The sequence below is a fragment of the Lepidochelys olivacea genome (genome assembly GCF_965140295.1).
Source record: "Lepidochelys olivacea isolate rLepOli2 genome assembly, chromosome: 6".
In the NCBI taxonomy this organism is placed as follows: domain Eukaryota; kingdom Metazoa; phylum Chordata; order Testudines; family Cheloniidae; genus Lepidochelys; species Lepidochelys olivacea.
The window spans coordinates 66,691,101-66,708,182 of NC_140416.1; the positions used below are offsets into that span (position 1 = coordinate 66,691,101).

The 17,082-nt window shown below is 45.6% G+C and overlaps 1 protein-coding gene across 2 annotated transcripts in view; it reads right to left on the reverse strand.

The window, feature by feature from the left end:
- The window catches only part of MAPKBP1 (mitogen-activated protein kinase binding protein 1), a 121,561-nt gene that overhangs the window by 25,806 nt on the left and 78,673 nt on the right, over nt 1-17,082 (reverse strand). For both annotated transcript variants that reach the window (XM_084631708.1, XM_084631707.1), the window contains exons 9-20: nt 16,517-16,677; nt 13,505-13,694; nt 12,665-12,811; nt 11,543-11,727; nt 11,318-11,409; nt 10,780-10,905; nt 9,505-9,575; nt 8,938-9,059; nt 8,152-8,227; nt 4,597-4,708; nt 3,887-3,950; nt 1,283-1,408 (exon numbers count right to left, since the gene is read on the reverse strand). In XM_084631708.1, coding sequence (XP_084487834.1) covers nt 1,283-1,408; nt 3,887-3,950; nt 4,597-4,708; nt 8,152-8,227; nt 8,938-9,059; nt 9,505-9,575; nt 10,780-10,905; nt 11,318-11,409; nt 11,543-11,727; nt 12,665-12,811; nt 13,505-13,694; nt 16,517-16,677 — 1,472 coding nt within the window. The remainder of the gene's footprint in view (nt 1-1,282; nt 1,409-3,886; nt 3,951-4,596; nt 4,709-8,151; nt 8,228-8,937; nt 9,060-9,504; nt 9,576-10,779; nt 10,906-11,317; nt 11,410-11,542; nt 11,728-12,664; nt 12,812-13,504; nt 13,695-16,516; nt 16,678-17,082) is intronic.

The following is a 17,082-nucleotide window of genomic DNA, read 5'->3' on the forward strand; positions in this document are numbered from 1 at the left end:
GCACATTGCTTTACAGCTCTAGCATTTTGGCTAGAAAAGGCTGCTTCATGGCTCAATATTAAGGCATCCCAGAATAATTATTGCTTGCATGTCGGACAGGAGATACTTCAAGGAAAGGAAACCTTAGTCCATGCTCAGTGAAACTATGCACACAGACTTTCCTCCTGCCCACTCTGCTCCCAAAGGGAGGGGAAGGTTCTTGTAATTCTTTCAAACAACCAGTCTGGCAAGACCTTCATTGCTTTGGCATTTTTATATCCAGATTTTAACTCAGAGAGTCATTCGAGGAGGAAAGAGAGGGAAAACCCAAAAATCTTTATGGATCCAATTCTATTTTGATACCATGTGAGCCTGCTCAGGGCTGCAGATATTCCCCTCCGCCACCCCGCTCTCCCAAATTAATGTCCGCACATAAAGCCACATATTTTACACTGAACTGATCCACAGACCTAAAAGCCCAGACAGTCCTCCCAGCTGAGTTTGTTCTGTTTGAAACTGAGAGCTCAGTACTTGAGTACCATTGTTCAGAGGAGGATCACTGGATAAATTTAGATCTATTCCAGAGTTTCCAGTTTGTGGGGTTTATTTTTAGACACATTTTGTTTACTGTAAGAGCAAAAAAATCTGACTAGCCAGCAAAAGTCATTCCTTTGGAATGATATCTTTTAAAAGTGACCCTCCCTGAAACTTCCGCTCCTGGGGCTAAGTTAACAATGAATACAGCAGATCTTTAGGACCTACCAGTGCTTTTCACAAAAAAAAAAAAAAAAAAAAAATCAACACTGCAAAAAACATATAAATGGCAGGTATTTTTCAGTATGTACCTTGCATAAATCTAGAGGCCAATTTTTGACAGGGTGGGTTTTTAACATAGACCTAGAGTTCTCTAGCCATAAATTACCAAGTTCTTCTTGACAGGATGTTATGTACCTGTCTCAGTATTGCTTTGAAAAGTAGATTTCTGACACCATGTTCAGCTTTAATAAAAGAGCTGTGACATTCAGTACAGATTACAACACAGAATGAAGCGATGCTGGATGTACCCTGCCATTAGATCATAGAGAAGGTTTTAAATCCAAAAATCCAGAGATGCAGAACAAGCAGTACAAAAAACCAGTGTAAAGCCAACAAATAACAAAAGCAAGAGAAGCTGAAAAAATACTCTTGATGAGGAATAAGAACAACCTCCTGCAGTAAACCCAAGTCCACCTTTAAATGTCCCACACAAACTAATATCTAGCCCCCACAACTGTTCTCCCTCTCTGCACCTCTCACCCCTCACCTGATAAGTCCAGCTGTCTTGTGTGGTGGTGATTTCTCCACCTGCTTCCCTCTTTGCTTCATGTCAGCTAGCCGCTGCCGCATGCTGATGGTCATCTCAGAACTCAGGCGCCAAATGAAGATACAGCTGGAAGTGAGGAAAGAGTGAACAAGTTACGTTTCCTTTCAGTCCAGTGTCATTAATATTCTCCGTCAGTGAGGCTAAGAGTTTCCTTTCTGGTTTTGGGAACCAGCCTAAAGGGAGAAGACAGAGCCCAGTGGGCACAACTAGAGTGCATGGTACTTTGGAGACAGACATGTAAGGAAGCTCTTCTCCCACCCCTGGCCAGACCACATGAAGGCTCTCCAGCTGCAGGGACTTTTCTGTTGACAAAAGATGCTCTGAAGCTCCTCTTCTAGGGATGTAGGTAAGATTTTGTATATTTGTTAACTTTTGTATATAGCACCTAGACGTTACGGCCGTAAGTGCTAAAAAACCCTTTAAAGACACAAAAACTATGGGGCTTCTCAGGCTGGGGAGCATCGTATCCTCACAGCATGTCCAATTAGCAGGGAGTAAAATGACCTGCATTTCACCGATGTTCAACCTCTTCTCAGTGCTGAATGATCCTCCCCTCTCCCCCGCCCCCCCCCACTAATCCGCTGGGTCTAATTATACAGAGGTAGAAACAGGGAAGAAATGGTACTGTCATTAACAAAGGGCTACACTCCTTTTGGCCCTAAGCGGGATTTAGTAGGGTTCCTAGATCCCATCAAATGCCAGCAAGCTGGTATTCCAAGGGGGTGGTTGTAGCCTCCTTCCAGGCTACAAAGAAGTTCGCTTTGAACTGTGACTATGACTTTTTTAAAAAAATCCTGTTCTTCTTATCTCAAATCAGAGGCGCTTGCAACCACCACTGCAAGCACTGGTGCCCCATGATTTTTCTGGAGGCACAAGTTGGTCACATTTTTAAAGTGACAGCACTTATATGTCACACCTAGTTGCAAAGGTTATGATCTAGTATAAACTTTGTAGAGGGGAGCCCAGCCTATGAAGTTTGGATCTAGATTCAAGCTTTCCCAAAGTTTACACAGGATCCAAACACACACTAAGGTTCACCTGATAATGAACCGATGCCAGTACCGTCTACGGAGCATAGGTGTAACAAGCAAGAAAGATGCAAGAAACATTGCTAAGTAAGTGGGGAGCCCATTCTACACAACCTGAAGTTTCCAAATTTCCTAGAGTGTAGCCTCATGTAGATGCCATTAGGGTAACACAATCCTATACAAAAATCTTGGTACTTCTATGTACTGATGACTAGCTGGTTGAAAAAAATGTTGACAAAACTTTTCCCCATCGAAACATATTGATTTCAACAAAAGTTTCATTAGGAAAGTTTCTCAGGTCCTCAATGGAATTTCTGGTAGTTGGGGATCTCACCTGAGATGTGGGAGCCCCAGGTTCAAGTCCTTGCTCTACCAGATTTGGATCGGGGACTTGAACCTGCATCTCCCAGGGAAGTGCTCTATTCTGGAGTTGGGGTGGGCATTTCTCTCTCTCTCTCTCTCTCTCTCCGCCCCCGCTCCCCCCCCTTGAAATTTTTTCATGGAAAAAAATCACAATATTTCATTTTGGTTCCACAGGGGAATGAAAACAAATTTCAAAACTTCAAAATGTTTTGCAAAATGGAGAAGTTTTGTGGCCAGCCCTAGTGGTGACTAGATTCAGGAGCATTGTTCTGAGCTATTGAAACTGTGCACATTTACACAGACTTCTCCTGAACAATGGAAACTCTGCAGCTAGTTTTTTAAACAGCAGAGTCAAAGTTGTGAGATGCTGCAGCCAGAAGCTAAGGCAGTGGTCTCCAAAGTGGGGTGTGCGCACCCCAGGGGGTGCACAAGACCATCCCTGGGGGTGCGCGGCAGGAGGAGCACTGCCGGCACGGCGACAGCAGCGCTCCCGGACTTTTGATTTTTCGGTGGCACGCCGGCGGCAGCCCGGCTCTCCCCGCTCCATCTTCGGCGGCATGGCAGCTCTGTTTTTTGTTTTGTTTTTTTTTTGCTTCCCTAGAGCTGGCCCTGGGGGTGCACGATCCAAAAAATTTGGAGACCACTGAGCTAAGGCACCCTTGGGCTGGCCAGCTGCATTCCTTCACAGGGCAGCTCTCTCTCTCTCACACACAAAAACAATAATAGTTATAATTCCGGGATGTGACATCAACAGCATAAATTACAACTGGAAAAGCAGACCCAGCCTGTTCATGAAGTATCCCATTAGGGCAGGTCAAACCTAGAGGTAACTCATGGGCAATATCACAGAGTTTAGGGACACAAAGCTCTGCATAATCTTGCTCCGCCTGCTACCCGGCTCCAATCTTCTCCACAGCTCCGCCCACTAAGATTTCCTGGAATGTGCAACACCTGTGTGGGATCCAGGAAGCACAGAGATTGTTTTGGACATCACAACACACCCATCACAATATTGCGATGCCCTGACCGTGTGTGCTCCACTTACTTTGCAGAGGCGGTTTAACTCCTGCATGAAACGGCACAAAACCACAGGCTGACATTCTACTAAAGGAGGAGAGGGAGTTAATATCACAACAGCAAACCCTGTGCTTACCTGTCGCCAGAGACAGAGATCAGGTGTTTGCAGTCGTTACTGAACTTCATCCCAGTTACAATCTCTGTGTAAAACAGAACACAAGAACAACGCCTCTTGAAATATGCCACTGTGCAGCACAGATCATTGGCAAAATGGATTTGCTGGGCTCAGCTCTGTACTCAAATATTGATCAGATCCAACATGTTTGCATGGAGCAGAGATACCTAAATTCCCCTATCACATCTAGGTGGTCCCTCTAGGTCAGAATTAAGATTTATTGATGCATAATAGTGTGTGACAGCCCACGACTGAATGAACATGAAGAATCAGCAATCAGCCCACCTTGGAAAGTGATCCTTCAGGGTACTGTTGAGATGTATTGAACAGAGGATTAGGATTCCCTGGAAAAGGAGTGGCTGGTTTATAGTCCGTTTGACGTGGCTGATAAACAGTAAAACGTTTTGCAGAATTTTTATGAGATTTTCAAAATTAAAAAAAAAAGTTGGAATTTCAATAAATATTTTTGATCGTCAAAATTTCAGCCAGCTCTACTCCTGGTCAAAGAAACCCAAACATTTCCAAGGTTGATTTTTTTGTCTGTTTTTTAATTGAAAATTGAATCACCAATTAGAAGTTTCATTCAAAATTCAGAAAAATGTTGACCAGCACTATACGCCACAGTATAACCTGCAGCTAAAAACACATTGGCTGAAGCTTCTGCAACTCACCTGAGTGCCCATACATTGTGGCCACACACTCTCCGGAGTAGAAATCAAAGATGGAGAGGTTCTTGTCAGAACAGCTAGTTGCAATGTAGAGACCCGAGGGATCAGTCTGCACCTGGTTGAGGAGTACAGGAGGCAGAACGGGCTGGTGAGAAAGTACCTTAGACATATGCACAAGAAATGCCCAGAATGCCAGAAAGAGGGGCACACGCACCGCAGAAAGAAAGGTTTAAAGTCACCCGAAGCCCTGTACTCCAAAAGGGCATCAGCATAGGTGCTGAAACTAGGGGTGCTGGAGGTGCTGCCACACCTCTGGCTTGAAATGGTTTTCATCTAGTTCCCTGAGTTGAGGAAGACCAAGTAAAACTAGACCATCCCTGACAGATGCTGGCTCACAAGTTCTTTAAAACCTCCAATAACAGGGATTCCACAACCTCACTTAGAAGCCTATTCCAGCGCTTAACTATTCATAGAGTAAAAGTTTTTCTTAATACCTAACCTAAATCTTCCCTGCCACAGATTAAGCCCATTAGTTCTTCACCTACCTTCAGTGGACATGGAGAACAATTGGTCACCATGCTCTAATTAACAGCACTTCACATATTTGAAGACTTATCAAGTCTTCCCTCAGTCTTCTTTTCTCTAGACTAAACATGCCCAGGTTTTTTAAACATTCTCTCATAGGTCGGGTTTTCTAAACTTTGTAACCTTGCTGCTGCTCTTCCCTGGACTCTCTCCAATCTGTCCACATCTTTCTGAAAGCGTGGCATCCAGAAGTAGTCACTGTACTCCAGGTGAGGCTTCACCAATGCCAAATACAGCAGGACGAATACCTCCCACATCTCACATAATACACCCCAGAATATTTGCCTTTTTCACAACTGTATCACATTGTTGACTCATATTCAATACGTGATCCACTATAATGCCCAGATGCTTTTCAGCAGTACTACCACCAAGCCACTTATTCCCCATTTTGTAATGCACATTTGATTTTTTCCCCTATCTATAGTAATTTGCACCTGTTTTTACTGAATTTCATCTCATTGATTTCAGACCAATTCTCCAATTTGTCACAATTTTGAATTCTAATCCTGGTCTCCAAAGTGCTTGCAATCCCTCCCAGCTTGGGGTCAACTGCAATTTTGTAAGTATAGTCTGCACTCCATTATCCAAGTCATCAATGAAAATATTCAATATCAGACCCAGGACAGATCCCCATGGGACCCCACTAAATACATCCTCTCACTTTGACAACAAACCATTGATAACCACTCTTTGAGCAGTCTTTTAACCAGTTATACACCAACATTATAGTAATTATAGATAACATTACTCTCACCCATGCCCCTACTCAGCCGCCAAACCATCCAGCAACCTTATGACAAGGCCCCCAACCCAACCCACTTGTCAAAACTATTGCAAGAATTACATCTAGCCTCCTTCCCAAATGCCAAAATCCCCCACAGCACCCCAAACCCAATCTGAGACTAAAGTTGATGGTCTCTGAAGGCCCCCACCACTAACCCCCTTTAATTACTGATTTGGGGTCCACTATTTTTGGTTGATCCTGGTTCCTTTAAGGTTTAACCCTATCCCAGGCCCAGAAATTATAGTTGGGAAAGTTACATAAAATACCAAATCTCTCCAACACCCAAGATCCAAGCCTTCAACATGGAAACTAGCCATAAGTTTCATGCTGTTGGGAACTTGTCCTAGCTAATATCATCATCAAACCTCCAGTTTACACAATTCCATATTGCCTGATAAAAAGCAATGCAATAAAAAAAACTCAAATGACTTGTCAACATGTCAACTGCTGGACTTTTACATTTGCTATGTTACCCTCCCTGCATGCTCGGTTCTGGAGCTGTTACTACATGCATGCTTTGACAAACTTTTGAGAAGCAAGAATACACAAGTCTCAGTTTGGGGGAGGGTGTGGTGTTGTTTTTTTTAAACTACCGGTAACAATTTTGGTTATTCTGGTTTGGTCAATGTTTTTCACAGGGTTCTCTTTTAAAATTCCAATTCTATATATGATCTCAGACTCCAAACAAGTTTAAATACCAGAGCCAAGCATGATTGCCCAGTTACACAGTTACCTTCTAAAAAGTAAAAAAACGGGCTGAAAAACAGAAAAATCCTTATGCTGCTATACTTTATTAGTGCTCAGTAGTAGAGCACTCTCTCGAGGTCAGCCGAAGCAAATATTTAAAAAAAACAACAAAACCCAACATCAGTAATATTTCATTGTTTGGGGCTGCAAAGAATTGAGCACCTAATAAGATAGAGCAGCCATTTTTCATTTTCAGTGCCTTGGTTTGTAAGTGTAGTAGGGAAGGGGGAACTATAGCAATTGCAGATCAAGTGTAATTACCTGTCTGAACAGAAGCAGAAAAAGGTGAATATGCAGGCATCGCGTTTGTCAGGAGAGGCGCAGGGCTAGGAAACAAGTGGGCATGGGATCCCAGGGTAGAGGTGTACTGGGCAGAGGTGCACACTCCAGCATGCACAGAACCTGCCTACACAGCACTGGGCTCTAGCGGCGTTCCAAGTCCCTCAGGACAGCAGGGTGTTTCAGCATGAGAGTGGCTGGGTTTAATCTATCCCTAAGCCTCTCATTTGTCTGAAGATCTCTTCCTTGGCGGCACCCTCTCATTTCCTTGGTTTCACAAATTTCTCATAAACATTGAATGCCAGCAGCTGCAGCATGTAATCGTAAAGCAAATAAACACATGGGCTAGAATGAGCTCTTTCCAAATGGAGCTCGGGGAAAAAGCAATCACATCCAGACGTCCCAGCAATGGCCAAGGACTACAAGGGAAAACAGAGCCAAGGCAGGAGTCCAAAGACTGCCTTGTATGTAGTATGACACTGCCGGCAAGTGCCTCCAGAGCCAACAGGAGCAAATGCCTTTGGTTCTTGTAAGCACCACATACGCCAAATTCTCTTCTGTTGTATATTGGTGCAAGTGCATTGAATTCAATGGAGCATGGCTAATTTAAACCAGCAGAGAATTTGGCCCAGTGTATCACTTGAAATACAATGAGAGAAATTAAACAAACACGTATTCATTTATCCTCACTTTGGACTGAATTAGCCCATGTGTGTTTACCCAGACTGTGGATGGGGCGTGATAAGGGCTAATATTTGCGGGTAGGTGCTGGGAGGGATCTTTGAATTGGATTTCACCATTAGCTAATTGTTTTATGCATGTGGGATGAGGAGCAGCTGCTGCCTGAGTATTTGTCTTGGATACAAATGAATTTGTAAATGAATGTCTTGGGTCCCCAGAGCCTAGGATAGGCAGTTTTTAATATAAACTAGATATCAAACAACAAGAAATTCATGAATAAATGCTATCTATAGTCCACATTTGCACTTCAGAGGGAAAAGTTCATACACCAAAATATCCTGGATCCATCCCTCACTTCCCAGAGTACGAGATTCAGCTCCAAAGAGCCAGGAAAAGAAAGAGAGAACAAGGTGTGTGTGCGGAGGGGGGGAACTCATAGGGATGGAGGGGTGTCATGCTTGAATTTCTGGAGATCTTACTTTAATGAGAGTGCCATCTTCACCTTGGGAGCCCTTGTACAGCTTCTTCTGCTTCCCACTGCTTATGTTGAAAATCCTGAAGGCGACACAAGCCAGAACTCATCACATCCATGCATAGTTCTCTGCTTTTTCTCACAAGCCTCCCTCCCCTCCCTCCAGGACAGGCCTCTCGCACAGTCACTGTACGGAATGGAGTGGCAGGATGTAGGGTAAGTGGCCACTTTAAGGGGAGCAGAAGTATGCCAGCCATAATTCATAAAGCTCATAACCATTTAAGTGGTTAAAGAAATAGCCTGGGAACTAGCATGGTGGCCCAAAGATCACGTTATTCAGTACCAAGTCCAAGATCTGGGTTTGAATTAACGCTCTTTCTTGATTCTCATACTGGTACAGTGAAGAGTATGGAGCAATCAGAAGAGAGGGAAATGAACCTCCTAGCACTTAATGACAGCTATTGGCCATATATTACGAGTGACACTAACCAAACTCTACTCAGCTGTCCCAGCAGTAAGACAGCTGTGGCTAGGGGGGCTGGAACAATTTGTACAGTGGGGGTGCTGAGAGCTATTGAACCAAACTGTAAACCCTGTAGTATATGATGGAAACCACTTAAAGCTAAGGAGTGCAGCAGCAAACTAGTTCCAGTACAGATGGCTGTGGCCCATTCATTAAGAGGCAGGTTATATTTAGGAGCAGAGCTTCCATTTAAGCAGCGGTGCAACCCAGACCACCTATCACTGCCCAACTCCTGGGAGCGCACCAAAATCCAACCACATATGAACCAACCTGATGTTACGGTCTTGACAGCCAATAGCAGCATATTTCCAGCTGGGGTCCACATCCATGTCATACAAAGTGGTCTTCCTAACGACGTGGTGTGTCCGGGTAAACCGGACCCCGTCGCCCGTCTGAGCACAGGGGTTAAAAATTAGTGAAAGCCACGTAGTTAACTAGTCATAACAAACTTTTAAATGTGCATGACTTCCCCAAAAGCAGCTAGCCTGCATAAGCAAACCATGCCTTACAGTGACTCCTGCTGGGAGAGGCGGTGATTGGAGGTGCAATAAAGTTCTTCCCACAGCCAATGCTCTTGCACCATTCCCTACGATGACTTCTGCTGGGAAGAGGAATGGGTTCCCTAACCATTCCCTGCAGTGACTGCTTCTGGGAGAAGTTGGGACTGGAGCAGCTGTGCACTTCCTTGTGGCTAGCATATCTAACAATCTCCTACACTGTCACATTGGGAGAGGCCGGGACTGGAATAGCAACAAACACTACTCGCACACCATTCCTTGAAGGAGCTTCTCGGTGCAGAGATTATAGAAAAGCATGTGATGGCTATAACTAAGTTACCTTCTGTGCAGTACGGAAATAGACACTCTTATCCGCTCCACAGCTGATCATTCGCACCTTCCCATCGTTGGCTGGGAGAGAGAGAAAAACAGAAAGGGGTCAGTAAATGAACAGGAACCCAACAAGCAATGGAGGGGATTATGTTCTATTTACCCCATTCCTACTTGCCTATGCCTGCCCCCTGCTCCTGTAAATCAGCCCTGCAGGATGGCACACAGAACAGCAGAAGCCCTCTCTTTCCTAGAGAAGGAACAGTCTCCACCACCACTGGCCCAGAAGGCACCCACAATGAATTCCACATAGGCTTCAGTGAGCAAGCAGACCCATCACGCAACAGGTAGATATTTGATTCTGCAGTGTCCCTCAACACTTCAATATCATTGTAGTGGCATTATTCTCTGGACACTACGCACTCCCTGCTGATGTGGGTAGAAAAGGTAACTCTGAGAACAGCCCAGGAACATATGCTGCACTAACTGACCAATCCAATGTTACAGTTCTTTCTTATTGCCACTCCCATTTCTGCCTTTGAAAGACCAGACTTTCCTGCACTGCCAAAAAATAACCTCCTTAGAAACCAACCGGAGAGCCTAGAAATTGCTTCGCACTCAGTGAGCAGAAATGACAATCTTTCCAAATTTAGTTAAAGGGGCCACATTCAGTCCTGATAGAAAAGGGACATAACTTCAGAGTCAGTGAAATTGCACCTACATGCACCAGGGTCGAACCTGGCTACAGGGCTGAAACGGTGGTCATCGGTTAGTGCACTGCCCTGCCCTGCCACCTGAGAGACTCAAGTACAATTTTCAGTCCCTGCCTGCCACTCCTCCAGCCATCAGTAACTAGGAGAGCTGTGAAGGCACAATGCTCTGCTGCTGAGCGGCATGAGGCACTCCATCCCCCCACAGTGACCACCTGCCCTATATTCTCGGCCAATTAATGCTGGTACTGCTACATTCTGAAGAGAGCTTCAACCCAGTCTCTCTCAGCCAGGAGAACAGGAATGGGGTGTAGGCATTTGTGATGGGTTTAAAAAAAAAAAAAAGATCATTAGAGAATGCGACTCTCCAAAGAAATATGGAGGGAAAGGATAAGGTGATTCTGACCTTTCTAGCTATGGAAGGGGAAGGAAAGGTAGCCTGATCTGTCCAAGTGATTAAAAGGTTAAACATATCTACCTGCGAACTTCACAGCTGTGATGGGAGAGGAGCAGTATTTCTGCTGCTGTTGGGATCTCACTCCCGCCAGTACAGAGGGGAGTACAGGATCTCTTACCTGCAAACTTCACAGCTGTGATGGAAGATGAATGCTCATCTAGTGTCTGCTGCAGGCTGTACTCTCTCCCAGCATCCAAGACGTGGATCAGTCTGTCCCGACTAGCTGATGCCAGGAGCTTCAACCCTACCAAGGATTTTACAAGAGGGTGAAACCTTCACTCAGAAGTAATTTGCTCCTTTGGTCACGGTTTTAAACATCCTCTCAAGTTAGGCTACAGAAGATCATCATAGATTAGTGCAAGTAAACAGATGTGCACAAGGAAACGTCCTCAGGGTTTCCAACTGTGATAGAGGAAGTAATGATCTGTGTCTACCTGCGTCTACCTAACAGCAAGATGAGGAAGTCTGCTTCAAACTTAGGACCTTTTTTGCAATGCGAATGGCCTCTACTCCGTGAGCTAACGGAGCAGATGATCAGTAGAGGGTTGTTACACATGATGGTCAGAATGGAGTCATTTAGCAACACATACACAAGTCAGTACATCATAAGGGGTGCACAAATAATCAGTGGGAATAAAGGCTCTGCCCTATTTTACCTGTGTCAGATTTGGAGTACTCCAGGCAGAGGATCTCCGAGTCATGGGCTTCCACCTTCAGCATTTCCCTTAAGGACTGCAACTCATGGATCCTGAAATAGGACACAGATGGATTTCAGTGTGAAAGTGGAACCACAGAGTGAAAAATGAGAGACACAAACTAGTCTTTATGCCTATCCCCATCCCCACCCCATCCTAACTCTCCTCCAGAAGCCCTAGGGATACCTGAGAGTGCCTATCCTGTCGCCCGAGGCCAGGTGCTCTCCATTGGGGCTCACGCACAGTGTGCGAATCCCAACCTTCGTGTCCAAGGCCTGGATGTCAGCCTTGTCTGCACTCCCGCCAGAGTTGTAATCAGTGTCCAGCAGGGCCTGAGTGTTGTCATCCACATAGATGATTTTCATCAGGTCCTTGGAAAGAGAGAAGGGGACAGTGAAGTATCAAAGCAAAGCGCGGCAGGCAGACTCCTCCTGAAACTGGAGCAATGGCCAGTCTATTCCTTTCAGTGGCAGTAATAGGCAATGTGTCCCATCTGGGAGGGAGGCCCACAGCAGCAAGCCACTCAGCAGTGACGGGGAGAGATAAGTTGAGTGGGGAGTCAGCACAGCAACGTCATATTATGGCCCTTCTACAGGAGATGGACAAAACAAGCAGCCTCGGTGCTGGGAACAAGCTGCATTTTCTGTGTCACAGACAGACACCTCAGGGCTAGACAGTACCAGAATGGGGTGTGGTGGAAACGACTTCAGGTGTTCTTTAGTGATAACGTGAGATGAGCCAAGTCATCAGGAATCTCTATTGCAAAATAGGTAGGAGTCTATTACACAGTGTGCAGATTGCTCAGAAAGGGAGCTGGAGAGTTGGGTGGTGTAGCAGCTCTCTTAGGTCACATAACCGGTACAGAAGCAAATTGCTTGACCCAACCACTGTGCTGCATGAGATTCTTCTCCTTTAACGTCACTGTTTATACATAGTGAGGAAATGAGAGTCAAATGGTTCTGAATCCAGATGCCCAATTTCCATACAACACCCTTTCATCAACCCTGACAATTAGAAGCATTACGGAGCTAGGAGCACAGAGAGAAACAGTTACACTGTCTTCTGAAGCATTTGAGATGAGACCCTCTGGAAGAGACGAGCGTTGGTGAAACATTGAACTGTTCTGGAATATGAAATCCTAAGACTCTTACAAAATGCTATTATTTATCTCTGCCCCTACATTTCCCCAGGTCTGAGTAACTTCCCAGACACACATCTCCCCTTATGTGAACTGTGGGCCCTAAAGCGGACACTCATGTGTAAAAGGGAGAAGGAAACCAAAGGCCACTTCAGAGTCTGGGGTCTTACATTGCTGAGGATGTTCCGGTGCAGAGCTGTGCCATGGATGTTGGAACTCTCTGTATTCCACAGACGGATGGTGTTATCAGAAGAGCACGTGATGAATGAACTTGGGGGCAGGCAAGACTGATTGCTGTCCTTCACTTCAGGATACACCTAGAGGCACATAACAAACAAACCGTAAGTGAGACATCATTGTGCCTGGTAGTCTAGTTACCAACAGCAAGTTCCAAAACAAGGCCAGACCAGATAGCTGCCCCCTCTGTATCAAATAGGTAGAAGAGGACAACAGAAACTCGGCATACCTAGAATCAATTCACTCTCATACTGGCTGGAAAAATCACAGCTTCATGTTCATTCCAAATAAACAAATGCTGAGTGGAGTTACTTGGACATAGATGGTCCCTTGAATAAGACCCTCTGCTTTTTTCTAGCCCAATGGGAGGGGAGAGAGCCAGAAATCCTCACCACTTAACAGAATCCAAACACAGAGCATAAGAGGGCAGCGCTGGACTGTTGCCACAATCATTTGGTACTGGAACACAGCTGGAGTTATCTCAAAATTTGATCCACGAGGAGAGGTTAGTTATAAGAAATACAAAAATGCAGAGGAAAAGCCCCTGCCTGTTCCCTTTTCACATTGTCTTCTCTCCATTTCTGACCAGTCATGAAAAACTTGTGCTCTTGCATAGTGTAAGTAACTCCATGAAGTTTCCTATCTCCCCTTCACAAACACACCCCTAACTACACGGGCTGGACACAGAGTCTTTTATTGGGAAATACAGGCTGCCCCCATCTTACGCTGCCCCTCACCCCAGTACGTGGGCACCATTCCTAGCTCGTCATTACCTCAACACTCCACACACAGGAAGAGTGGTATAAGGCAGAATAAACCTTGCCCACTTTCTTCGGGTCCTTGACATCCCACACATAGAGGCTGTGGTCATTGTAAACGCACGATAGCCACTGGTTGGTAGGGTCGAAGGTCAAGGCAATTGTATCTGGATACTTGGCATCCACCATACCAGAGAAGAGACGGCTGTGCAAAGACAGGACAACAGTAGGGTTAATTTCTGTAGCACTGGGGTGAGAGTGTGGACGCAAGACTTGAAGCTAAAATCCTCTGGGAGGGAAGAGTTTGGCGCTTGCCAGAGGAAGGAGTATACAATGGTGTAGTGGTAGAGTGAGTAGTTGGGGAGGTAACCACAATCTGTGAGGTGGAGAATCTGCCTCTTGTGCCAGTCTCTTTCCACACTAAAACATAAAAGTCCCAAGAGGGGGCTGAACTTCCTACGGTGGAGAGGCCAGTAGGACTGGGGTCAAGGCTTGATTTCCTTTACTTCACTCTCCAGCTATTCCATTCACAGCTCAATTCAGACTCTCGCTCTGCAGCATACTGAGAAGTAGACAAGACAAGGGAGCCATCAGATCTTTGGACTCCTAGTCCTTCCCAGTGCAGACACCTGGGAGCAACGAAGGGAAAGAAGGGTGTTGCTGGCAGCGAAAGGCCGCAGGCACAAACTGCTGGAGTTAGAGGTAGCAGTGTAGGCAGCAAGAATTCCTACTTGTATTCTAGTCTCCCAGCTGCTGGAGGGAAAAATAAAAGCTGAAATTAAATGGAGTAAAATTCCTGATGGAGGAGTCCTGGTGCATCACACTGCTGTGCAAAACCATCTGAGATTATAGAGCCAGGGAGACTTCCGGTTTCAGTGACATTATGAAACCACCTTCCCATAAGAAGGAGAGGGAGCAACCAACCTCGCTAGTTTTAAAATGGAGATTGGTGAGTTTATGAACAGGATTATTTGACTGGGTTGCTTGTGACAGCAGGAGACTGGATTTGAGGATCCAGGAAGTCCCTTCCAGTGCTATGTATTCATGTTTCTATGATACCAGGGCCATGTTGTGGGACTGAAGGAGTGGGATTGCAGGGTTAGGGTGCTAGCTCACAAGGAGAGAACCTCAAATGGTTGACATCAGACAAGATGCCAGCGGTTTGGTTATTTTTTACAAGCCTCTTTGCTCTGCAAAATTGGGCTGGAAGTCACATGAAAACAGGCTCACTTAGCTCTTCCGGCCTGAAGTTAGGAAAAATTATTTAAAAATAAAAAAAAAATTAAAAAAAAAAAAGATTGTGAACATTGCAAAACCTCAAATAAAGGTTCCACTCAGTTTCAGCTCTAAAACCCAGGTGTGGATACAATTAACCCCCCCTAGCATCAATCTCATTAAGAACCAGAGCCCAGTGCAGATTTAAGGAGGAGGAGACCAGAGAGCTGCCCTTAAATGCAGTAATTGTCATGCTGTGGTTAGAGCAGCAGACAAGGAGTTAAGCGATCTGGGTTTTATTCTGAGCACGACAACAGAATTGCTATCTGGCCTTGGGCAAGTCGTTTCTCCTATCTGTGCCTCATTCTCCACATCTGTAAAATGGAGCTCACACGTACTGCTCTCATAGAGGTGTCGTGAAAACTGTTCGCAAAGTGTGTGGAGGTTGCAGACACCTTTATAAGGTGGGCACCTACTATCCTATCTTTACAAGTGGAAAAGGTGAGGCACAGACTGATTAAAGTGATTTAGCCAAGGCCAGGAGTCACTGGCAGAGCCAGGATTGGAGTCCAGGGCCTCTGACTAATCACTTGATCAAACTGCCCAGCCCATATATACTCTGCTTCTACTGCAATGTCCTAAAACGCTCTAGTGAGCACTTGTAAGAGGAGAAGCTGAATGTTATGGGCAGAAAGCAGCTAGTGTCCAACACCCACTGTCCTCTGCTACAGGATGGTGGGGCAGAGGAGACAACATAGGATTCCACGGGAGTACAAGAAGAGCAGCGTGGCAGCTTTCCATTGAAATGCATGTTTGGGTCAAAAACCACACCACAGACTGACGTGTCCCCTCTGGACCCCCCAGGAAGTAGGATTAACGAGAGCCCACAGGGGCAAACATGACTGTGCCAGTCTTGACCAGAGGGGAAATGGCACAACTGGGTGGGAAAAAATCCATGTCAAACAATGACCTCAAAATAAAGTGAGGCTACCCCATCACCTCGGGGGTTCCCTAGGGCCCAAGCAGCAATATGCTGTCATTAATTGATATCCCCAATTACGGGAACATATATGCTTCCAGACCAAGGGGGAGTATATGAGCAGTGAATCACATTTCAACTAAAGGCACACGCCATCACCACAGACAAAGGAACAATTCATTCCAACATCTACATGTCCAGTATGAACCCCTCCCACTGCGGGTCAGAGCAGTTCATTAGACAGCCAGTCACTGACATGCCTAATCTAGCTGGAAAAGAAAAGTGTATGGGCTGTGGAAATGTCCATTTCCTCAGGTTGGATCCCAGAGGATGTTTGTTTCAGAGTAGTACTGTAGGAAGGCAACAGAAGATCTGGTTGTGCTCATGCATTTGCAAGCAGGGAAGAGTAAAGGGCTCACTCCAATTTCAGCCTCCACCGACAGAGCGATAATCATGCCTAAAATAATTTACCTAGGAAGGGTCCACTCAAAGGCCAACATCTGCACTTCAGAAAGTGATACTCCTTTTAGCCAGTTTTACAGCAGGAGGCAGATAGGGGAGCAATGGGGACAGGAGAAGACAGAACACACAAGACAGAGGGAAGAAAGACTAGAGGGACAGGCAGGAGGTTTGAGTGCCCAAGGACAGCTGTGGAAAGCAAAACATCCCATGGAAGTCTGTGTATCTCTTATCAATGCCACTTTATAGTAAAAAGGAAAGTTTGCTGGAGGAAGAACCCTGGGATGCAAAGCAAGGGCAGGATCACAAATCATTACTGCACCTGCTCTGCCCATCCAAGCTTCTCCAGTCTCCTACCACCCTTCCTATGGTACCTGGCTTCAGTGACGCTGGCAACGTCCATTCCCAAGAAGTGCGGCTTCGGTAATGTAGTGACGAAGTGAAGATTCAAAGGGTTAAAAATCCGCACCGTGCCATCAGCGCAGCCACAGAAGATGTAGTCATGGTTCACAGAGATGCAGTTCGCCACAGTAGTCTGAGAAGGACACAAAATCAACCAAGACAAGTGGGTCTCTCTCTCCAAACTGCCATGTAAACGAGAGAGCATGAAGCACTCAAGATCAGAAAGAAGTGAAGTGGAGTGAAATGAAGCCATACAGTTTAAGGAAAAGCCTGAAATCTGGATTTCCTCTCTGAGGAGCATCAAGCCAAGGTCTGCTGCAGGGTCTGCTCAGTCAGTCAGGAAACAGCGCTGAGGGTCCGCTCCACTCAGCAAATTATTCATGCAGCTCGATAGATCTCAGGGGAGCTATGTGGATCTACACCAGCTGGGGATCTAGCCCTGAACGTTTATTACCTTGTACTCTTGAGGGGAGATGTTCAGCATCATGACTGGGATGCTGCAACTAGACCCATAAAAGTGCATGGGCGTGCTTCCTGG